The following is a 23,776-nucleotide window of genomic DNA, read 5'->3' on the forward strand; positions in this document are numbered from 1 at the left end:
TGGTGGCAGCTCACAGGTGCTCGTGCAAGGAAGCAAGAGACAGAGAAAAAATGGAGAAGGGAGCACCGCTGCGGTGCTGGGGAGGGGAGGAGCGGGGGGGGCGCCCACCTTCACAGTGGTTCGGCCATCGAACGTGAAGGACTTGATCTGCCCGTTCTCCAGGAAAACCTTCAGCACGTTGGGGATGAGGAGGAGAGCTTCCTTCTTCAGCATGTCCTGCAGGGAAGCAGGAGGGTGGGGATGGAGGGGAGGAGGCAGAGAGAACGGCTGTGTGATCAGTGGTGACAGCATCCCTCGCTTCCCTGCATCCGTGCGCTCAGAGGCACGTTTCCCTTGAAAACCCAGCCTCTCCGTGGAGCATTTAGAAGCACAGAGCCTGAATGATTCAGGGCTGCCTGATGGAGTCACCTGCCCAGCTGCCAGCAGTGGGAACCGAGCATCCCACTTGGTCAGGAGCGTCCCGGTGGGGTGCCCGGAGCCTGCCTGGCAGAGGGGAGCTGCTGGGGGGGCTCAGAGCTGACCCCATCTTTCTGGCCCCCAGCCCAAGTTTAGCCCACTTCAGCCTTGCACAAGGCAGTGGGGTGACAGCCGATTTTATTTAGTGAGCAGCGCTTCGATCAGATAATTACCTAATTGATTTTGCTTAAAAATAGAATTTGCTAGAAGCGCTTTGAGTGTCTTTTTTTTTTTTTTTTTTTTTTGTACTGGTGCTGCTTAATAAAACCCTCCTGCAATTAACAAATGATGCCACTGAGCTGGAACATCACTGCAGCACAGCAGCTTCCCACAGAAATGCCCCGGCCAGCCCACCCCTCTCACGGGCGCTCCTTTGAAGCCTTTTGCCACGGGGGCACAGTGGGTGCCGTGGGAGGGCGGCAGGCAGGACTCACTGGGTCTGTCTCGCCGACCGTCACCTGCTCTGAGAAGCGGACCTTCGCCGGGTTGGACCTCAGCTTCGCCTTCTTGGCTGCGCTGATGAAAGCGGATTTGGGGGACTGGAAAGAGAGCGCTGGGTAAATCACCTAAACTGGTACTGCAGCGCGGGGAAAGCCCTGCACGGAGAAAGGAAAACGCCTGGGGAGCAAACACCATCACAACGTGGTGCTGGTGCCAGTCGTGCCATCAACCTGGAGCCCCGCAGCCCCATCTTGCCGGGGACTCTTCCTCCCTCTGTCCCACGAGGAGGTGGTTTCATGAGCAATGAGGACAGGGAGATGCATGCGCTTGTGTGCCTATCTGTGACAGCTCCCCTGAGGCCCCCTGAACCCCACCTTGGCCTCCCAAAGGGCTGCCAAACCCCATCCCAGCTCCCCCTGTCAGCTCCCCAGGGGCTGGCCATGTCGCCCGCTGCCCGCTCTCACCTGGTGGGTGTGCAGGACCGTGAGGATGATGAAGTCTTTGGCCTTCCTACGACAGAAAGGAGAAGGGAAGGAGGACAGGTTTGCTCAACACACGGCCTCGGGAGTGCTCAGCCGGCACAGACCCGCACCCCTCCCGGGGCAGACGATGGACGGGTTGCTGCCCTCACCTGACGAGCTCGATGAACCTCTCTCTGGGGGCTTCACTCACATCCTCATCGTTGATGGCCAAAATCTGGTCTCCTGGCAGGAGTTTGTCCTCAGAGGGGCCACCTGCCAGGACAGAGGGTCAGCGCTGGGCTGGCCGGGGGTGGTGGTGACATTCCCAGCCAGGAATTAGGGTCCCAACCACCCCCAAAGCATTTACCCACGTCTGTGGCCATGGAGGGGACCCCATGGGCCCATCGGAGGGGAGAGGAGGCTAGAGAGGGGCTGACAAGGGGGAAGGTGTTCCTGGAGCCACGAGGTAATGCCCCGGGACCCCCCCATGCACCTTACCTGCTGCCACCGAGCGCACCACCACGGGCCTCTCGCTGCCGGCCACGAAGCCGAATCCGTAGCGGGGGTGGCGCAGGACCGTCACCTGTCGGAGCGTGTCCGCAGGCAGCTGCCCACATTCCATATCATCGCCGCGCTCCTCCGGCATCACATGGCTGCGCCGCACAGCGAGGGGGGCAGGATGTAACGCACCACCCCGCTGCAAAGGCAGCTGTCCCCCCCCCGCCCCAAGCCCCCCAGGACCCAGGGGACAGCCCGCTGATGGCAGCTTGGCGGGTGGCACCCCAAGGGTGAATCACGCTGTCCTGTCCCAGCGTCTCACCGCCCCATCCCTGTCCCCGCAACTTGCTCCGTCCCTGCTCTTGACTCGCCCCATGCAGACCCTTGGCACATTTGGCCCAGGTGGAATCAAATCTAGCCTAAAAAAAAATCAGGATTAGGTCAAACTGAGCTGTCGTTGCTCAATGTGACCGAGTCCCCGGTACCACCCCAGGGGCCTCCTGCAGCTGGGGACAGCCAGCCTGGTGCGAGGTGATGCTGAACCTGCCCGGGGCATCCCGCAGCGATGCCAGCTGTGGTGCTGGGGCCAGCAGGGCCGGGCTGCCAGCCGGTTAGCAGGGAGCGAGGTGGGGACGGCTGTGGAGCACGGCCGGGGCAGATGGCAGCGCGCACGGCCACCGCCAGACAAACAAAGCGATGAACATGCCGTTGTTTCTGTGCCGCTCATTGCTTGTTCCTGTCCGGACTATTTAGCCTGCTTAAAAAAAATCCTTCCCAGCCTTTTTGGCAACACATCAATTGTTCTGTCTCTTATCAGTTTAGGCTTTGACGCATCGCCCATCTAGTCCAATCTGTCTGCATTCCCAATGCCCCCCTCCCACTGGCGCAGGGCAGCGAGGAACAACTGTGGGACGAGGGGGGCTGAAGCCCCTGGCAGCCCAGCACCAGCCCATGCTCCAGGGGCCACCTGTCCCAGGAGGCTTTAAGGGAGCTGGGTCTGGCTTCATCCCGGGGAGGGAACCTCTGAGGGGTGGAAGGGAGCAGGCATTTCCTGGGGGGCACAGCACACCCGCGGGAGGTCCCAGCGGGGTGCAGCACCCGCGGGCACGGGGGGCTCCATCTCCCGCAGGACGCAGCCGCAGGGAGCGCCCTCGGTGCCGGCTCCCCTGCCGCTGGCTCTGCGCTGCCTCATCATCTGCTCTGCTGCTCCCACGAGCGTTTAAAAAAAACAACAAAAAAACCCTGCACAATTCAAACAATTTTCTTAAATGGACATTATCCAAGGACATTGTCTGCTGCTGAAAAGGCGACTGAACGTAACGTCGCATCTCCGGCACGCCTGGCACGGCCAGGGAGAACGCCTGCTGCTTGCAGAGAGGGAGCTGGCTGCAAGCGGCAGCACAGCCACCGAGCAAACCTTCCCCCCCATGCCTCCCCCAGGCTGCCCCCAGCAGCTGCAGTCCCCAGCCTGTCACACCTAATGAGACCCAGCAGCATAAAAGCATGAGGACGATGGTACAACCGCAGGCTGGAAACACCTGGATGCTCCACGTGATTGCTCTGGGGAAACTGAGGCAGGGGTTTGCAAAGTCACCGCCAAGCCCTGGAGCCCCAGCTGTCCCACTCAAGCTGTTAGGCCCCCAGATGTGTCCCACACATGCTCTCTGTCTGCAAAATGGGAGCTCTGCAGCGCCCGCAGGAGCTGCAAGCAGCCCCACAATCAGCCCCACCAAGCCCGTGGCTCTGGGAGGACCAGCAGCCGCTCACGCAGCTGAATTCCCATCTGCAAGAAGTTAGCAGGGAAACCTCTGCATCTTAAAGGGAGAAAAGGAGAAAAGCACACTTCGTTCCAGCCATAACCAGGTCTGCCGTCCAATGTTAAAGTGAAGAGGGGAATAAAACGTTGCATACTGACAATAAAACTCCTTTACCAGGCTCTTAAGCTGCTCCTCTCCTGATAAGACTTTGATGCTGCAGAAGCATTACCAGGAAATTAAATAAAAGAGGACCAGTGTCCTCGTAAGCATGACTTATCCACTCCTGGCGAAGCAGTAATGTGCTCGCTGGCAGGTACGACATGCCTCTCTGGGGCTGAGGCTCTAAGCATCCTTCCCACGGCAGCTCTCCTGCACCAGCCCTGGGGCTCAGCACTCGCTCGCCCTGGACCAGACCTGGTCAGCCCCTGGACTTCTGCTGGCAAGGAAGCCCTTGAGCAGCAGCAGCAGCAGCTCTCCCCCTAATGCTCCCTAACTTGGCTGTTCTTGTCCTTGTCCCTGCAGCCACCCCAGGATGCCCCGGCACAGCGCACCAGCAGGGCGCGGAGCCCTCGTTTCCCCCGCACGGGTACAGGCAGAGCAAGGCTTGCTCCAAAATACAGCGTGTGCATTTTTAATTTCCTACTGCAATCAATCTCCGCTCCCCCTAAGGACCAGATTTCTGCCTCTGCTTTTAGTGCTGACTGACCATCTTTACCGGCAGCAAAAGCCGCAAGAACAAGCCAGTGCCGGGCCCAAACTGTGAGCAAGGGGCTGCGCCTACACCCGCGCTGCCTTCAAACAGGACGGCAGCACACGGGAACGCTTCCTGCGGCTCAAGAAGGGCTTTGTTTGAAACAGCTCCTACTCAACACCACCGAGGGAAAAAAAAACAAACAACAAAACCCTTAAAAGCGGCTGGGGGCATACGGATAGATGTTCACACTGCCTCGGTTCAAGTATGCTCAGGGGAGGTTACACCGAACAAACACCGAGGTGTTGGGCTGGCTCCAGGCCCATGCGCAGAGCAGGAGGAGCAGTTCCTCCCGTGCCGAGCCTCTTGCCGCCGGGCTGGGTGGGTGCCCCGCGTGCAGACGGAGCTCCAGGACTGGGTGCCAGCTCTCCTCCCGCTTCCTCTGCTGCCGCAAACAGCCGGGAACAAACAGAGCCTTTGGATCCCCGTCCCTGCTGCTGCAGAGCTCTGCCCGGCTCCTCCATCTGCCGGGCTGCAGTTGGCGAGCGGCTCGCGAGGCATGTGGGATCCTGCGCACGTGTGGCAGAGGCAGGGGACGTCGGGAGCAGGCCAGGAGCTGCTTTATGGGCAGCATATGGCAGCTCCGGCCCCGCGTGCTGGTCTCCAGCCCAGAGGAGGCCCGGGGGGCTCCTGGGGCCTGGGACCAGCAGCGGGGACAGGAGCAGAGCGGGCAGGGTGCCTGGCAGCTCCGTCAGCCTGGCCCGGCTGTGCCTGGTCACGATGGAAGATGCAGCTTGTGTGGCCCAATGACACAGACCGTGCTTGCAAGGGCAAACAGATGCTGTGCTTCCAGAGCTGCTCAGACACACGCTGCGCCTTTGGAGGCCCGGCAGCAGCTGTCCTGGCTGTGGCAGCAGCAGTTAATGGCTGGCTGTGGCGGGCAGGGCCAGAGCGTGGGATGCCAGCTTGGCCGAGGCTGAAGGGACAGCCAGAGAAGGCAGGACGACCCAGGCCGTCATGTCTGACGTCCTGCACGGACATAGCTTGGGGAGCTGCGTGTGGCCCTGCCTAGGTGCCAGATGGTGGCTGCCCGAGGGCTGAAATGCCCGGGCCTTTCAGAAGGGGCAGACGGCGAGCAGTGTCCCCTGGAGCTGCTGCAGGAGCCGGCAAGGCGGCCAAATGCAGCTGTAATTAACGAGGCAGCAGGCACAGCTCTCTGCTGCTCGGCCTGCGGCTCTTTACGTGGCATCGGGGCCGGGGGCAGGTTTGCCAGGTGGGAATCTCAGGACCTGTGGAAGCCCAGGGGTGGCAGAGGGGGATGGAGAGGGGCTCGGCCGCCCCAGGAGCGAGGTTTTGCCTGCCGCCGCCTGGGTGCGGAAGGGAGAGGAGCTGTTCCCAGAGGAATGCTGGTAATTAACAGAAAACACAGCGCGAGCACGCCTGACGGAGATGGCTGCACCCAACCTCCAGAGAGGCACGGGTCAACAGAAAAAACAGCTTCCGTGCAGGAAGAGGCTGCACCAAAACAAGCCCCGTGAAGTCCTTTGAGACACATACGGAATCATCACTGACAGCCTGGAGTGCAGCCCCCACGGCACCCTGCAAAGGCAAACGCTCCCAGGAGGCATTTTCCTCACGTAAGAGGAGGGCTGGGAAAGGAGATCAGGGAGAGGAAAGAGGAGGCAGTCTGCAAAACCAGGCTGACACGGGGGAAGGGAGCCAGGACCGTCTGAGAGCAGGAAGGCATCGGCACAATAGGGTATAAAACACGCAGAAGGAAGGACTTCGCCACCCGGCAGCCAATTAATGCCTGGAACGCGCTGCCACGGGATGCTGGGGAGGCTGTAAATTCAAGTGGGTGTGAAAGCAATTTCCAGCTACTAAAGCCAGAGGCTCAACATCTGCCTCTGGAGTTGCAGCACTGTCTCTTGCCAAAACCTGGGGGGACTTCCACCGGGATGAGCCTGACACAGATGAGCCCCCTCCCGAGCTTGCCCGCGAGGCGCGCACCCACCTGCGCGTGTCCGGCCCCTGCGGTGGGCTTCCCGGGGCACGTGTGAGCGTGGCAGGCGTGCGACCCCACGGGCACGTGTCCCAGCGCCCTCACCGGGTGGCTGGGCTCCAGGGCAGGCTGTGGCCAGCGGCACTGCGGGGCGTCCGATCCCTGCAGGGGCGAAGGAGGCACGTTTCAGATGATAAAGATCCCCGCACGACAGCCCCGTGCACGGGGACGAGCCGGCATCCCGTGCAACCCATCTGAATGCCTCCCGTAGGCAGCGGGCTGCCTCATCCGTGTGGGTTTCCATGCTGCTGCAGACATCATTTCTGTATAAATGCAAATCGGTTTTACCTGGGGGCTCCCAGCTCTCCCAATTTTCCCTGCGATTTTTGGCCATTTAAGGAATTTTGTTCTCCCCAGCTGCAGACGTACAGAAGCGCCTTGCCGAGAAGAGGATCAAAGCAAAATCCTTCAGAAACACCATCAGAAGGCAGGCGAGCTGCTGCCACGAGGCTGCCAACGAAACCCTGCTGAGCAGACCTGGGGCAGGGATGACCCCAGCTGGGGGAGAGATGCCACAATGGCCTCAGGGATGAAGGCAGTGCTCCTCTTCCCCCTGCCAGGCGTGGGCAGAGGCTCTGCCCTTGCTGTCCCAGTTTCCAGACTCCCACCTGCAGGCTGGGTGCCCAAGGGACTGCCCCACGCGTCACCTCGCTGTTTTTCCTTCTCCCTGTCCCCCCATGCCCCTGTCCAGGCGTCTCATCCACTTACAAGCTGGTGGCGGTGCACAGCGCTCGGCGCCTGCTCCGGGGGCTGCAGCGGGTGGCAGGAGGCTCCGAGGCGGCCCCTCTCTTAGCAGCTCAGGCAGCAGCGTCTGCAGAGAAGGGAATCGGCCCAATGTCACAAGCAGCACTACCAGCACCCGTCTCCAAGTGGTGGAGACCGGCAGCTCATCCATCAGACCCGCGGGCTGCCTGCCACAGCCACGTGCAACTCTGTGGGTGCCTGAAACACTCAAAGGAGCAACGTGGGGCAAGCCTGGAAGGGTAATTTCCTTCCCCTTCCACAGACGGAAGGGAGAAGCTGGTTTCCAGCCCTTCTCTGCTGCTGCCCACCGCGAGCACAGTGCTCGTTCCTCTCCTCCACCACCACCATCAGCGGCCGGAGCATCCCTCGCCCAGCCAGGGCTGGTAACGGCGCTCCAGGCTCGGAGGCATCTTTATCTCTGCGAGGACTGTAGGAACACAGCAAACAGGCAACACCAGGCCGAAACGAGACGAATACATAAGAGGATTAGTCAGAGATAAGGAGCAATGGAGCAAAATTTGCAGCGCTTTTCTCCCTCACTCCCCTGCCTCCCCGGCTGTGTGACGTGTGCTTTGGGTGCAATATATTCCACCCGGCGCCTGGCCGCGCGGTGCCACTCAGGTAACGCCGCTGACTGAGCCTCTCAGCTCCTCCGTCTCCCAGCGCCACCAATTTTAACCCGGGCAACCTTCATGTTGTATTAACCGTGCTTTCTGGCACCGCTAGAAACAAACACCCCGCCTGCAGCCCGGAGCGAGGCAGCGTTGCCCCGCACGTGGCACCACGAGGACGTTTCAGCGCCGTGCCTGTTTCCCCCCCTTGTGCTCATTTCCAGGTCCCTCGCTCCCCCCACGCCTGCTGGATGTGAAGAGAGACCTGCGGAGGAGCTGGCCTGGAGAAGGATTTGCAAGAGGAGGAATTTATTACTGCGTATGAAGTCCGGAGGGGAGTTAAATAAAGGGAGGAGAGTTATAGATCGCTTATATCCCATTATTGAGAGGGCGCAATCTGTCTGCACCCGCTCCCAAATGGCAGCTGGGAAGATTCAGGGAGGCTGTCAGCCTGTCTCTCCTGGCACAGCAGAAAGCAGCTTGAAAAATCCAATCAAACGCTTTCCTTTGGGCCCTCCAGAATCCCAGGACTTTCACTCGGGATTTACGGAGAGCAATTTGCTCGGTTGATGGCTTGCCAGGGGTTTTGGGGACCGCTATTTCCATGCGGCGTGGCGCAGAGCAGGGAGGAAGGGCTGCAGGACCGCAGAGCAAGCAGCGTCCCCAGCCGAGATCTCAGTGTGATGGTCCTGGGGGGGAGAGGGAGGCAGCACATCGTGTCTTGGTGTCAGCACGAGTCGGACCCCAGAGCTCACCCAGCATGGGCCAGCTGAACACAGAAGCCCCTGAGCTACGGCCACCTCTCTGCCTGTGTCACCACCGTCCCTCGAAAGGAGAATCTGCTCTTGGCGGAGCCAACCCATTCCGCTGTGTGGGAACGAGTGGGGACCACCACCCACGTGTCCCATCCCGGAGCAGGGCTGCGGGGACGGCTTTTCGTAGTGCAGCTGCTAGCTCCTGCCACAGCCTGGTGGCTGTCACCAGCCTTGACCAATGCTCGCTCTGGGAGGTGGCAAACAGCATCGTAAGGTCCCCTGTCCCATGCTGCCGCTCCAGGAGCCCTTTCGGTGCTCTGAGGCTCAGCAAAGCTCTTGAGCTGATACCAGATAAAGGCAACATCACTGAAAAGGAAAAAAAAAAAAAAAGGGACGAGAAGGAGCTTTGAGTGTGATGTTTTCCGCCTGGGGCTGCTGGCTTTCTAGCAGAGAGGCTTAATGCATACTCGGTTATAATCCCTTTACAACCTGCACCGGAGCTGTCCTCGGAGCAGGCGTGCGAGCGTCCCAGGTAGCCAGGTCTATATTTAGAGGCCCGCCCGCCCACGCGCCCTCTGTTTGCCACACGTGTGTACAAATGTTGCGCCGAGCCGACAGCCCCGGGAGACGGCGTCTCTCTGTTTGTCGACAGGAGACGTGCACGGCTCCCCAGCTGCACGCCTCCTCGCCCACCAGTCACCTGAAGGCGCTCGCCCGGGGGGGAACAGCGCAGGCACAGGGACACGGAGCTGCTCCCGCGGTGGCACACGTGCCCGGGGTCCCCGAGGGATGCACGCACTTGCGGTCCCCCCGACGGGATGCAGGCAGCCGGGGTCCCCGAGGGATGCGCACGCGCACAGCCCGCGCGTGGGACACGTGCCTGCGGTGCCCGTGGGATGCAGGCGCCGTCCCCCGTGGGACACGCACGCCCACGGCTGCGTAACACCCTCTCCCAGCGAAGTCTGCTCCCCACCAGACAGCACGTCTGCTCCGACGCCAAGCCGGGAGACCTGGAGGCAAGAGCAGGGGATGGGAAACGTGGCCCTGCTTCCACAACCGGGCAGCCTCCTGACCGCCCAGGAGCACGTCCCCGACCGAGTGACCAGAAAGAGCCAACACTTGGCCCCCGGGGGTCTCTGCCCGTGCCATCTCGTGGCTCCCTCTCCGCCCGGAGCTCGGGAGCAGGTGGAGACGTGGCTCCTGCTGAAGGCCCCACAATGCCTGCGGCTGCTCGTGTGCTCAGCTCCGCAGCGGCAGATCGCTGCCTCCTCCTGCACGGGAACCTGACGACTTTCCGAGTTCCTGCAGACACCGTAGTAATTAGCCTGATCAGCCCATGCAAATCAGTTCCTATTTCAAACCAGCCTTATTTAAGCTGACATGGCTGATATTCGCCTCGTGAAGTTTTCACAAAGATCAATCTCCCCGATTTCAGGTGTGAAAGGCGACTGGGACGGGGAACGGGCTCCCTGCACGCACCCCGACCGCCTCGGCTGCGCCGGCGGGCGAGGGCAATTCCTCATCGGCGTTCCTCCCGCGCGAGGTGACGTCGTTTCCAGAAACAAAGGGGCTCAGGCTCTGAAAAACCATCTCCTGTGGCGATGGATTATGTAATTAGATCATTCCAGTCATTTAGAGGAGTGTTTGGATAACTGAATTTACACAATTTAGCCCTTGGTATCACCCAGTTCAAAAGGAGAGCCCTCCCAGGCAGCCTCTTTTGAATATGCAAATCAACCGTGCACAAGCATATTCATTTTGTAAAGTGCAAGCCGTGAAAGCAATGCCAGTTCTCATCCGTTTCTGGCTGACATTTTATTTAATAGGCGATTAATTTGCCCCAGCATCCCCAGCAGCAGTAACAACTGCCTCTCTGACCTCCTGCAGCGTGGCACAAGCACCTTCCCCCAGAGCCTCAGTGCGATGGAACCCAAATGCACGTCCTGCAGCTAACGAGCTCCCTGGAGCAGGGATGCTGCTGATGGAGGTGTTCTGGAGGAGGCTGGTGGCATTACCAGCAGTGACCATGTTACAACACCCACCCACCCCAGGCATTCAAAGCCGTGTCCCCAGCGCTGGCACCAGGAGCAGTTTCCTACGGCGCCTGAGGGATGCTCATGCCCTGGGACAGCCAGGGACCGATAGCCCCATGTGTCTGGATAACGCCCAAACCTCAGCCCTTGGGCCCAATCCTTCTGGGGACAGCATCAGGGGTGCCTGAACCCTCCTTGATTCAGCAGGACAGAGGCACCCTGAGCACCCTGGAGAGCCTGGGCAGAGGGAGACGGTGCCCGAAGCACCAGCCGCCCTGGGAGAGCCCAGCCCGCACCGCTCCCCCCTCCAACCGCACCGCTCGCCTCGGTTTTTCTCCCTCTCCTTCTCTCCAATTTATCTTTTTGACACGTTCAGTGATGCTCCTGCAGACTGCAAACAATAGAGACAGAGTTTCAGCCAAGGCAATTTCTAAGCTGAATCAAAGCTAAAATCACCTAGGCACGGAGCAGCCGAGGACATGCAGCTCAGCGAGGGGGGGAGCGGCGAGGTGCCCCCAGCATCGTATGCAGCACAGGGAGGTCGGTGCCCCCGACCCCCCCTGCTCGCCCCAGGATGCTCTCCCAACCCCGGTGGCATTATTTCTCCCCCCGGGTGCAGACCCCCGCCAGGGTGCCGCGGTGCAGCAGCCCCTCGCAGCTGCAGCCCCACGTCCCTGCCGCCAGCTCCGTGCTCCGCATACCAAGCGCCAGCTTTCGCTTCCCCAACCTCACAGCCCAGAGGAGCAACCCAAATCTTCCAAGAGGAGATTTTTTTTAATTTTTTTTTCCCCCTTCAGACGCTACGCAGAGGAGCTGGGACGGATGGACAGCCAGGTGGGGAGAGGCAGATGATGAGCTGATTTCTGCCAAGCGCTCATCATATCTGGACTCGTAACAACAGGCACAGTCCTCAGCATGACTCAGCCTGCGCACACGTGCTGCTTCCCCTCCCCACGTCCCCGGCGCTCGGCCACCATCCCACAAGGAGCAGACAACGCCTGCCACCCTGGTGCCCACCCCCAGAGCCCATCCCAGGGCAGGGAGAGCCGAGAGACACGTGTGCCAAACAGCAGAGAGCAAAACGGGGGGGCTGGAGCCGTGCGTGCTGACACCTCGCTCGCCTCGTAACCCTCGTGGAAGCAGCTGTCAGAGCCCGTCTCGTTCCAGCTCCCTGCCCCGGTAATGCCGCTTACCGTCCGTGCTGCTGCTCTGTGTCTATCCAGTGCCGGTGGGGTTTGAGCAGCCGGAGCCTCGCTGCAGGAGGAAAGCAGCGCCCGGCTGGGCAGAGCAGCAGGAGGCGTGGGACCGAAAGCATCAGCGGCCCCTCGCGCCCCCCCACCTGGGGGCTGCACAGGACACGGCTCACATCCCGGCTCGGGCTCTCTCCCGTCCCCCAGCCGGCTCCATCCCTCTCAGAAACACCGACACGGGGCTGAGCACCTCTCTGGGAGCGTGCCCACAGATCCAGAGCCCTTCCTGCTCCTGGGAGAGAGTTCCCCACGCCGCCTGCTTACGATAAATGCCGTGGTGCGGGAGCCAAGGGCTGACAGCTCTGAAGATGGCATGGCAGCCCCGGCTGTCCCGGGAGGACCCGTCAAGCTGTCACACAGCATTAACCGCAACACGTCCCTGCACCGCGCGCTGCAGCCTGCTCCGCGGGGCTGCCCTGTCCCAGCTGTGTCCCCTGGGATGGCCCCGGCCCCATCGCGCTGTCTGCTGCCGTTTGTGCCCCGAGCCCTGCAGTGCGAGGTACACGGCTCTGCTTACGGCACCGCTAACGGGATTTCACCCAGGGCCAGCTGGTGGCTGCTGTGGCAGTGCCTTGGAGGAGCGGTGGTGCAGCGAGGCACGGCACAGCCTGGCACGGCACGGCACGGCCTGGCACGGCACGGCCTGGAACGGCAGCTCCCCAGGCACCGTGCCCGTTCACAGACCCCGTGTTAGCACCCTGGGAGCGTCAGAAGACATCTGCAAGCAGAGCCACTGCCCGTGGCCCTCTCAGCTGTCACCTTGGCACTTTTGGGGAATGACAATTCACGCCTGCTCGCAAAATCCTATCAGATGACTTCGTGTGCCCCGAGTCGTACACGGGAGCCAGAGATGAAGTGTGGCCTCGGGAGCTCGCTGCCCCGCTGCCTGCCTGCTCGCATCAGCTCTCTGAGGCAGGGACGGGCTCTGGGCAGCTGTGAGAGCAGGGTTAAGCATCGCTGGCTGCGTGGGCACCAGCTGGGCTGGGGACAGCACGGGGACAGCTACAACCCTGCGAAGCCAGGCACGCCTCTCCCAGTGCTCCCAGTTTGGCCAGGAGCACCAAAAACACCCCCCAGAGCTTCAGACCCACGGAGGCACCAGCCCCTGCCAGCTCCATGGGAGGAGATGTGGGCACAGTAGGATGTGTGCAGAGCCTCTCCTGATTCTTACTTCGCTGCCCAGACTAAAATCCTCCTGCTAGCCTATAAAAAATGGAATCAAAACAACAAGAATCCAGCGGTCTCGGCAGACGAGCCAGTTGGTCCTTAATGCCTCCTGGCTGTCAGTAGCGCGTTGACACGGGGAGCTGGGGGCTGTGAATCCTGTCACAGCACTAGGACAGGGTCTGCATCCCTCCGGGAGGCTGAGGGGCACTCGGGGTGGTGGCCAGGGATGGAGAGGAGCAGGAGGAGAGGTGACAACCCTCTGCCATGGGGCTCTGTGGTCACAGCGTCCCCCAGGCACGGGCTCAAAGCTCATGGCGCGATGCTGGGAGGATCCAAACCAAGTGGGACAGCTTCGGGAGGGCTTGGCCTGGGGTGGTGGTGAACACACAGACCGTGGTGGGCCAGCTCAGAACCACTCAAGCTTGCTGGGGACCCATCCTCACAACCCCTGCCTGGCCAGGCTGAGGGTTCAGCGATGACCAAAGCGGTGGCCAAACCCTCACGAGAAGGGAATAAACACGCTAAACCCATACACAGCAGCCTTTTTCATGGCTCCCTGCCAGCCCACGGGGCACACCGCATGGCACTGACAGGAGGTGCCACAAATTCAGGGGACGGACGGGAGGTGCTCCCAGGCCTCCTCCTAACGCTGCCGGTGACTCCAGCAGCAGAAGCTGGTGCACGAGCAGGGCGGCAGGGTTGGGCAGCCAGCCTGCCAAAGAAGACCATGAAAAATGCCTGGGAGATCCGAGACCTGTCTGGATTAGATCCCTCAGTCACAAACAGGGCTGTGCAACCCAACCGTGCATGGATTGAGAGACACCAAGCCCACGGTGTTACACAAGTGCCTCCCAAAAGCAGCCAGCGCTGAAGCTCAGGTAACAGGCTGCCTTTTCCCTAGCAGAGGGGCCGGCAGCAGCACATGAGCCATTCGAGGCCTTTCCACCAGCATCCTCTGTAAACAGCAGGTGAAGGAGCAAGCGAAGAGACGCTGTCGTCCCCAGCAGGCTCTGAGACAGACCTTCCTCACACGCCACCGGGGCTCCGGCTGGATGCCGGCGTAACGCCCGCAAATCACAAGCCCCGGCACCGCGTTGTTGGTTTTGTAAAAATCCACACACAGCAACTCACGTTCGCCAGCATCCCTGCTGACACCTCATTTGCAAGAATATTGCTGGGGGCGGGTAAACACAGCCGAGTTATTAGAATCTGCCTTATCAGAGGGTATCAAACCGGGACCTCATCCTGCGTGAACAGGTAGGAAGGGAAGGCACCGCCATAAAGACATCTTAAAGAGCAGAGACAAGGCAAACACCGGCATCCTCCTCCGACGAGCCTGGCCCTGGAGCTGACACCAAAGCACCCGGCTTCTGCCCTGCCCCTGCGAGGTCTTCCTGCCTCCCTGCCTGCGCAGACCCCAAGCCTACGACCGCAGCCAGCAGGGTGGGGATGCTGGGCAAGGCGTCCTCTCCGTGTCCCCAGCCCAGGCACAGCCAGGCCCCTCAGGGCTTCTTGGCAACGTTGGTCTCATCAGCTTGGTTACACCAGGAGCAGACCCAACAGCTCCTTGCACAGCATGTGATTTCCATTAAACAGCAAAAACACAGCAAAAAAAACAAAGCAAAAAACAAAGCAAAAACAAACAAACAAACAAAAAAGGCCCCAAAAAAGGCAAAAACAAACACTGAACCCCTTATCCTCAAAGTGCCTCGGCACCCATGCAAGCAGAGCACTTCTGCAGGGAGCAGGAGCTGCGGCAGGAGAGGAGCTGCGGGGATGATTAGCAGTGTATCCTGCTAACGGGAAGGGAATTAAGTGCTTCCCCGTGAGCTCGGCACCGGGATCGGGATTTGGCAGCATCATCCCTTAGGGATCGCAAAAAAACAATGTAAACTCCAGGGGGATTAAATCTGAAGAGGATATCGGGTAGGGAGGAGAGGCCAGCACCACAGGAGGGACGCGATTACAGAATTACCTGCTGGGATTTAGGAAGATAAACGACGTGAGATTTTATACAGATAAACCGAGACCTAATACAGCCGGGGAGACGGCCGGTGCCGAGACAGGTGCAGCCTTTGCTCTCTGGCGATGGTAGCACAGAGCGAGGCTGGAGATGAGAGCCCGTAACGAACAGGCACTGGGTTGGCACAGCAAAGGCATTTTGTGAGCGATGCCAGCGCGGGGCAGGAGCACAGACTGCTGCTGCTGGGAGGGGACACGGGGGTGGCAGGGCTCCAGAAGCCTCAGACCCTGCTCAGCAGCCAGGTCGTGCTGTTTTCCCTTGTGGTCACAAAGCATGGGGACAGTTTAACCTCTGCACCACGGCCAGGCTAGCCTCTGCTCTGCTGCCTGTCCCCTACACACACACAGGAATCCCAGGACCTGCTGGCAGCATGTGTGGGCATCTGCCACGCATCCCGGAGATAGAATAACCCCCCCAAACCCATGGGATGATTAGCACCTCTTCAGAAAGGGAGCAATTACCACAGACCACAGATTATGCAAATACCTTGGTTACCACAACGATGCTCCCTGAATGCTGAGCAGGAAAAAAAAAAATAAAAAAGAGCCACAGCGAACGAAAATTTGTTTAGCCAAGAGCAGTGTGATGTCTCTTCAAAGCGCTGAGATGGGAGACGGGCCCTCCTCGGGCAGACAGGCTGTACGAGGACATCTCAACACACCTGGCAGGACAGCAGGGAGAGGAGATGGCGCCTGGCTTTCAATTTTCCTCCCAAGGCACTTCGGGGAGGTGAGCATTGCTCTTGCCTGAAGGCTGAGGAAACCAAGGCACAGACACTCACCCAGGAGATGTGCAGAGATGGAGAAGAGGTCAAAGCACTGCTCGGTGATGAAGGGCTCGAAGCCCTGCACCACGCTGCTTCCTGCTCACGCACACCATTCCCGTGCTGGTGGGTGTCTGACACAACTCGAGGAGATGGAGATGCTGGGGCCAGCTTTGTGGGGAGAAGAGTTAGTAAGAGATACAGGACCAAGGAGCTGGGGAAAAACTTCACGGCCTTCTCCAGACCAGCTGGGACAGCAGCAGGCAGCGGTCAGGTGGGCGGCAGGACTCTCCAGCCATGCTGCTCTGCTCCGCGTTCTTCCAGCCTCACCCACCAGCATGATGGCTCAGCCTTGCTGCCTGACACCAGCCTGCTCCCGGCACACCGCTGCTGGCCCTGCCTGCCGGGAGCCCCTGCCCGAGTCCCGCTGACGCCGCACGGGGAGGGAGGGCAGCTCATGATGTGGCACATGCCGGCAGAGCCAGCCACTGTTTCCTACCCCCATCGAGCCGAGAAGCTGTAAGTCAGCGGGAACGCTCCTCACATCACCCCCAGGCTGCTGCTGCACGCGCTGATGCCGGGCAGATTTACGATGGCAGCTGCCGGGCGGCCCGGCGTCACCTCCTGCAGCAGGCGGAGCAGCCTCCCCGAGCGAACGCCTCAGCAAGCAGCACCGGCAGCCTCATCCCACCGGAGATCACGAACACTCTGTGGATTCTGCAAAACCTGCGCTCCCACCCACTCTCGGAGGTGCTGAACCACAGAAAGCAGCCAGCAGCTGGCTGGTTTGCATAGCGCAGGTGTCCGGGCACACGGTGCCAGCGGCGCAGGAGGCGGCCTGGTCCCACAGCAAAGCACGGCCCTGCCTTCGCTCCCTGCCTCTGCCACCTCCCCTCAGCCAGCACCTTCCCAGCACAGCCCCGCACAGCCACCATCAGGCAGAGCTGAAAAGCAAGCTGAGCCTTCCCCAAGCCAGAGCTCTGCTGAGGAAAATGAGAGGGTGAAAGCCTGCCCGAGAAGCAGGGCTTTGCCCGCTTGGACCGTGACAGTGGCTGCCTCCACAAATCCGTCCCTGGCTTTGAAGTGCCCTAAGAGTATTTCCAGGATAAAAATGCTTCTCCCCACCTCCCAGGCAGGCTGGTGCTGGAGAGAGGCGGCTCTCAGCCCTGCCTGCGCAGCACAGGGCGCTCAGGTGAGGCCCAACAACCCTCCCCTGGGAGCCTTGTTTGGCCCTGCAATGCCAGCGCTTGCTTACAACAACACATGTAATGGATTTCCTTCAGATCAGCAAAGAACAACCTCTGCCTCATCCCTCCAGTCCTGTCCTGAGCTCACACAAACTCAGGGGAGGCAGAAAGTTAAACTCGCGGACAAGGTGAAAAAAGCAAGATGCCTCCAGCTAGGCATAAACACAGCAAAGAGCACGAGCACTTACAGCCCCCCGTGGCAGCAGCAATCCCATCTGCTCCTGATACAGCTCCTGTTCCTTTCGCTGTCCCGGAGGACTTCTCCCCACCACCTCCAACTCTCTTCTCTCTGCCTGTCCCCAAATGAGACAGGCTGTGCCCTGCTGCTGGCTTGCTGGAGGTGCCCGGCCGCCCCGCAGCCTTAACCTGGGCTCGTACCACCGTGGCTACAGCCAGCCCGGCCCCGACCACCACACAGCTCAGGCCTTGCAGGCACCACCACGGCCCTCCGGAGGCATTGGGGGATTTCTTGCTGCCAGCCCACCTAGCCGGTCCCTGGCCCCCCTGTTTGTCCCTGGGACGAGGGAGCTGTTTGTCCTTACAGCCTGAGCGACGGCAGGCAGTTATCGGTTCCGCCACACCAGCTGCCCTTCCTGCATCCTTCTTAGCGCTGTTCCATTTAATAACTCCACTTAATATTAACGTGCCTTTACCAAGAGTCCTTTTAGACCGGCAGCCGCCGAGTTGCTTGGAAACTGCTCGCTGCAGCGACGGCAGCCCTCTGTCACAGGGCTGGGAGCCAGCGCGCCCCAGGAACCTGGCTGAGCGACCGCGCGCCTCTCCCGGCGGGCGCAGCTGTGGGACGGCTCCGTGGCACCCCGAGCACCTCGTGCTCCCCCAGGACTCAGAGAACCCGAGGTCCTGAGGCTGCGTTTCAAAGCACACCTTGCTACAGGGGAAGGGGGAGGTTCTGGAGCAGCACTCGAGCAAAATCTTTTTGGCCTTGCTGGATATTTGACCAAATCTGGAAACCGAACTCATTAGGAGAGATGGTTTTGCTGCACACGCAAGTCTCAGGGCAGCCTTAATGGTGAAGTCATTTACCGACACCTCCGTAATACCCTATGAATAATTAGGTATCTCTTCCAATTTACAGCTTGCCATAAAACACTGCCACAGTTTTGAAGATAGTACATTTCTTAAACATACTGTAGCAATGACAAAAACCATAGTTTATTGCAGGAATGGCAATGGAAATATATATATCCATTGGCCAGGATTCTTTGGTGTACTTCCCTCACTAATGGCTGCACAAGCATATATACATCCCAGATTTATACCGTAGGATTTTCTATGCTTTGCTTTTTAATTTACATAATATGCGAAACTTTCTATATAAAATGGAGAAAGCACGGAGCCGTTCCCACCAACCCACCCGCACGGATCGGGAGCTCCCCCGTCTTGCACCGCTCCCACTTCCCAGCGGTGCCGGCACTCCGGGGATCCCGCAGCTGTGTGTGGGACCCAACCCCTGGGCTCAGCGCCGCCAGCGTGGCCGCAGGCAGGCACACAGGACGAAGGAAGGGCTCTCCATCCTGTCCCGTGTCCCTGCCCAACATGTTGCAGGACCTCGGCCTCCCAGAGGAGCTCAGCCTCCAGGGCCGGGGCGAAGCTCTGCCCGCAGCCTGCCAGGGCCGCACCGATGGAGAACTGGGCTCATCTCGGCAGCTTCTGGCAAAACAACGCAAAGATAACGTTTCCCAGATGCTGGGATGCAAAAGGTCAGAGGAGCACGCGGAGAGCTCAGGGCAGGAGTGCCACAGGGCAGACGTGTGAGCAGAGCGGGTTCTGCCAACGCCGAGCTGCACGTCAAACACCAGCCTGCCTCACACCTTCCTCCATCACCCCTGTGAAACACCGCCTTTTTTTTTTTTTTTTTTTAATATTGTGGAATTAGAAGCCTGATTGATATGAATATGTAACAACACTGATTTATTAATAGCAGCTGCATTATCAGTTAGCTCCCTGCTATTGGCAGGAGATCTGGGACAATCTGTGGTTTGAAAACTAAAGAGAAACGCAACCTGCAAAGGCAGCAGCAGCGAGATAATTTCATTCCTTTTCACGGTGAGCTGGCCAGGACATCACGAGCGCAGTGCTCGCCGAGACATTGCAATAGCTCTGCCTGCCCAGCTGCGGGAGCAGGCGCTGGAGCTGCTCCACGGCGCGCGCCTCGAGCCCCCCGCAGCAAGGGCTGCAGCCCCAGCCCGGGCAGGAGAAGCCCCTCGGGGCCGGGAGCCCCCCAGCCAGCCGCAACCCCTGCAAATTGAGGTCACCCCGTACGGAGCACCGCACAAATCTCCCTGACACGGGTAATAAACTCCCTTTGCAGTTTGCTTCCCCCCCTCCATCAGCCTGGAGGTTTAAATGAAAACAAGATTACAAAGGAGATTGGATTGGACATATTTCTGGTGTGCTATTTTAGCTGTAAATTATGCCAGCTTCATAAAACCCCAACTGTTCTTTCCCAAGATCCCTGCGTAGATTGGCTTGCTGAGATCAGGCGGACTGGGCGCTCGCTGCGGGCAGACATTGTCTGGAAAAACGCTGAAGGGGTCCAAGTGTTATCGAGATGCTACAGTGCTACGCATATATATGTATATACACATGCACACAGGCATGGCAGCACCCAAGAACTTCCCATGGATGTTAACTGAACAGTGACAAGCACACGCAGGTTTTCCCAGACCCGAGCCTTTGGTGATCCGACCCTACAGATCCCCCGTGACAGCTCAGCTGATGCTCCTGCCAGCCTCTGCTCCCAGCCGTCGGGCAGCACTCTGCGAGGCTGGGCGCGAGGTTTTGGGGCCAGGAGCCCGGTGCACGGCGGCACACACGTGCCGAGGGGAGCCAGGCTCGCTGCGGGCAGGGCTCGGCAGCAGGCTCTGCAGCACCAAGGCAAAACGGCCACAGCGTGAAGTTTGCTACAGCAAAACTGGCAAGAGCTTTTGCAATTCGTCTCACGAGCAGCACTGCACCTTGGCGGTGCTCCATGACCCTGGAGGACAGCGGCACTGCCCGAGCACACAGTGCTGCTTTGGGGCGAGCCTAGAGGCACTGCCCAGAGCTAAAAGGACAACAACTTGGGCCATGAGACGGTCCCAGCCCCTGGCCCTGCTCCTGTCAGCACCAGCCTCCCCTGGGTGCTGCAGCCACACCGCCAGGAGCAGGAGATGCTGAGGTCCCAGACCCACCCCGGCTGCTGAATCAGGGAAGCAGGGCTCTCAGGTGGGGCTGTAGGGGGGCCCGCGGGGGCACCCAAACCACCCCCCCATGTTGGGACTGCCTGCGCCCAGTCCTTCCCAACGCTGAGCCCAGCCACATGAACCCAGCTCTGCACCCCCTGCTCCTGCCCCTTCTCCCACGGCACAGCCAGGGCTGCCCCTGTGCCATGCTGCCACGGCACCCAGGCAGCCAGGCAATGGGACCCGGACACAGTGCCACCGCTCCATGGCTGCGAGCGCTCTGCCACCTCCCAGGGACAAGAGGCACACTGAAGCCCGGGGAGATGCTGCCGGTGAAGCCCCCACAGCCCGTGGGAGCCCTCCTCAGCCCGGTTCCCGTTACCTGGAGGCTCAGGAGCGGCGTCGCACCTTGCCTTTCCCACCAGCAGACCGGCAGCGAGCTGTCTCCCTGCCATACTCCCACGGCTCCACCTGCTCGGAGCCCAGCCAGGTCCCACGGTGCTTCCCGCACGCTTCGGCTCACAGCCCCAGTGGAGGGCCCCAGGAGCAGCCCAAATTGAACCCCCTCGGGTGGGTCAGGTGCACCCTGCCTCGCTCATCCTCCTCCACGGCCCCTCTGGGTGATGCTACAGCACAGGCTTAGCTATGCACATCTACCCCAGAGTCCCCACACGGAGACCCCTGCGGGGTCAGGGACCTTTCAGGACACCGTGCAAGTTGCAGGCAGACCCCTTCATAGGGAGGGAGACAGCACCCTGCCTCGCCAATGCCTGCTGGCAGCATCAGTAGCACCACACCACCACAGACTGGGAAGAACAGGGAAAAAGCTCAAGACTGGGCAAGACAGTGGATGGATGCGAAAGGGTTTGTACCCAAAGACCCCTGGGGACCCCACAGTCCTCTCCTGTGGAGCTGCGTCTCCATCAGGTGGGCACACACGCGACCCCACCTGTGGTGAGCAGTGTCGCACGGTCTGCTCCGTGCCTTTCGCCACCAGGACCTGGCACGGGGCTTGTCTGCATGTGTACAGATCTATCAATACAAAACCAGGCTTCCCGAGCAATCAATAACGCTATTTAAGAGATAAATCTCGCTATTGACTGGCTGCTGAGGCCAGCTCCTGATTAATTTAAAAGAGAGACAGAGAACAGAGAGCAGCTCAGAAGTGTTCCCAGCCTCGCTGGGCACCAATCCTGCAGCTCACTTGCCCTCCTGGCTCTGAGACACCACCTGCACGAGCTCCTCCTGGGGTGTCCCAGCACCCCTCTTGGGTCCCTGTCCCCCCACCCCGTCCCCACGGCCAGCTGCTGCGCCCCAGGGACCCGCGCCCTGCTCCACGCAGGCTGGAGGCTGTGCAAGGCAGCAACCTACTTTGTTCTGACAAAAACGCTTGTTCACCACAGAAACGCGGCGCCCGTGGGTTGGAGCTGCCCTGGCGAACAACACTTCACTCGCAGGTCCGAATCAGGGGAGCTCTGCTGCCGATTGCAGCGGGCGCGGGGAAGGACCGGCGTTGGCGGCGCGCTGCGAGCATGAGGCAGAGCTGAGGACTCGAGGTTTGTCCTTCGGTGCCAGCGAGCAGCCGCTGAGCACCCAGCAAAAGCATCCTCCGAGTACCACGGGGCTGGGATGTGAGGCAGGATCCGGTCTCTGCAGCCCCGCGAGCGGGTCCCACAGCCCAGCTCGCCCCTCCCCAGGTCGGCTGGCAGCACCACAGGGGATGAAGCAACACGCTGGAAACGTGTGCGCAGACGGAGCCCTGCCTCTAGGCTGCTTCCTGCTCTGGGATTTCTCCCATGCTAGGCTGGACCTGATGCTTTTAGGCTTCAGTTTGAGCACACTGCTGTTCACTGCAGGCATAAAGCCTCCCTCCTGCCTTGGGAAGCTTGAGGCTAGCGGGTCCTTGTCCAGGCTAATTTTGAGGGGGGCACCTCTCCCCTCCCCAGCCTCATCTCTAGCAAGAGGGAGACGGGGACCAAACCTGAGCCCGTTCCAGCTGCACCCCCTGTACCACCAGCATAAAAAAGGCTGTGTTTTGCATCTGCTCCACAGCCCCTTCCTTCACAAGCCGTCCCAATTCCCTCTCATGGGCAGCCGCCTGCTCATCTTGAAGCGGCAGCCCGCGGGCAGAGCTCCCGGCGAGGCAGAGCCAGCTGCTGGCAGCCAGCAGCACCTGCCCACGGCAGTGGGGGTCTGGGCAGCTCGGCCCCGGTGCCAGTGGTGCTGATACCCAAGCAGAGGCAGATCCACACCAAGCAGGGCCTGGACCTGCAAGCAACTCCGTGCTCTCATGCTGGAGCACCTCTGCACAAGGCAGTGGTGCTGCCTGGGCAGGGGATGGCCCGGGGCACGGCGAGGCTGCCAGACCCGGCCAGCATGGTGAGGGGGGTTATTCCTGCTCCCTTCTTTAGAAATAAAAATGTAAAACCCACGGTTTTGGTGGCTGCTCAGGCGCAGTGTGGAACTCCTTGCCGCAGGATGGCAGCTAGCACTCGGTGTCCCTTGGGCCTGATCCAGAACCGCTCTTGGCCTCAGAGTGGACTCGTGCCCAGCAAAGCTCTCACACATGACAAACCACATCTCAGCCCCTCTGGTGAGAACCAGCTCTTCGCTCCCGCACCCTTCTCTTGCAGACATGGGGAAACTGAGGCACAGGGAGGTGAAAGGTGGCACAGGGCTCGCTGCTTGTCATGTGAGAGGAGAAAGATGCAAATATTTTCCCGTAGCTCTTGCCCTGCAGCCCCCTTTGGAGGGAGCCACGTCTCTCCGCCAGTCCTGCTGCCGACAAAGAGGAAAACTCATCCCATCCCCAATTGCTGGGAAATGAGGGAAAAAACACAAACAAGCCCTGAGCCAGTAGCCAAGCACTTCTCCTCCCTTCTTTCAGCTCAGTCGGGTGCAATCCATTACAACCACATCCACAACACCAGAATAACACGGCGGGCATCGGCACCCAGGGGCGCGCCAAGGTGACCCGGCAGCAGCGGCACAACTCCTGCCCTGCACCCCGCTCCCTCCTGCCCTGCTTGGGGTGGGCAAAGCCATCTCAGCGGGGCTGGGCAAGAGCGGTGCTCAGCAGCACGGCACCATCCAGCCCCCGTGAGCCCCACGCACCCAATTCCTCATCCCACAGTATCGGCCAAGCGGGTGCCACCTGCAGAGCCACCACGGCTGCGGTGGGGCAGCTGGGGGGACACAAACCCGAGCTGCTCCTCCCGGTGCCGCGGGACACCACGGGGCTCCCGTGCATGGTCTCCCACCCGGGTTGGGGCACAGCCTGGCTCCAGCGGCTCGGCGGCTTTCGAGCACCCAGCGCAGGGGCTGAGCGCCCTGCGGGAGGGGACGGCCTCCCTGCCGTGCCCCCGGAGCGGTGCAGAGGAGGGGGGCGCAGCTCGTCCCCGACGGCTGCTCCCGACGGCAGCGCCCCGGGAAGGGGGAGCACCGGGCACGGCACCGGGCGCATCCCCGCCGCTCCCCGAGCTCCGAGGCCACCAACCGCGCTTCCACCCCTTAGGGGCTCACCTGGGCTCCGGCCGCTCTCCCTCCGTTACCAGCGGGGCCTGAGGCGGGCGGCGCGGCGGGCGGGCAGGGCCGGGTCCCCGCTGGCCGCCGCCGCCGCCGCCGCCCCCCCC

The 23,776-nt window shown here is 60.7% G+C and overlaps 1 protein-coding gene across 1 annotated transcript in view; it reads right to left on the minus strand.

Annotated features, from left to right (window-relative positions):
- FRMPD3 (FERM and PDZ domain containing 3) overlaps positions 1-23,776 on the minus strand; it is a 44,812-nt gene extending 21,036 nt beyond the window's left edge. Inside the window, exons 1-8 of the mRNA XM_035325315.1 lie at positions 23,667-23,776; positions 7,075-7,177; positions 6,319-6,468; positions 1,857-2,011; positions 1,529-1,631; positions 1,362-1,407; positions 891-995; positions 109-216 (exon numbers count right to left, since the gene is read on the minus strand). Coding sequence (XP_035181206.1) covers positions 109-216; positions 891-995; positions 1,362-1,407; positions 1,529-1,631; positions 1,857-2,004 — 510 coding nt within the window. The 5' untranslated portion in view covers positions 2,005-2,011; positions 6,319-6,468; positions 7,075-7,177; positions 23,667-23,776. The remainder of the gene's footprint in view (positions 1-108; positions 217-890; positions 996-1,361; positions 1,408-1,528; positions 1,632-1,856; positions 2,012-6,318; positions 6,469-7,074; positions 7,178-23,666) is intronic.

Source organism: Oxyura jamaicensis, chromosome 4 (genome assembly GCF_011077185.1).
Source record: "Oxyura jamaicensis isolate SHBP4307 breed ruddy duck chromosome 4, BPBGC_Ojam_1.0, whole genome shotgun sequence".
In the NCBI taxonomy this organism is placed as follows: Eukaryota; Metazoa; Chordata; class Aves; order Anseriformes; family Anatidae; genus Oxyura; species Oxyura jamaicensis.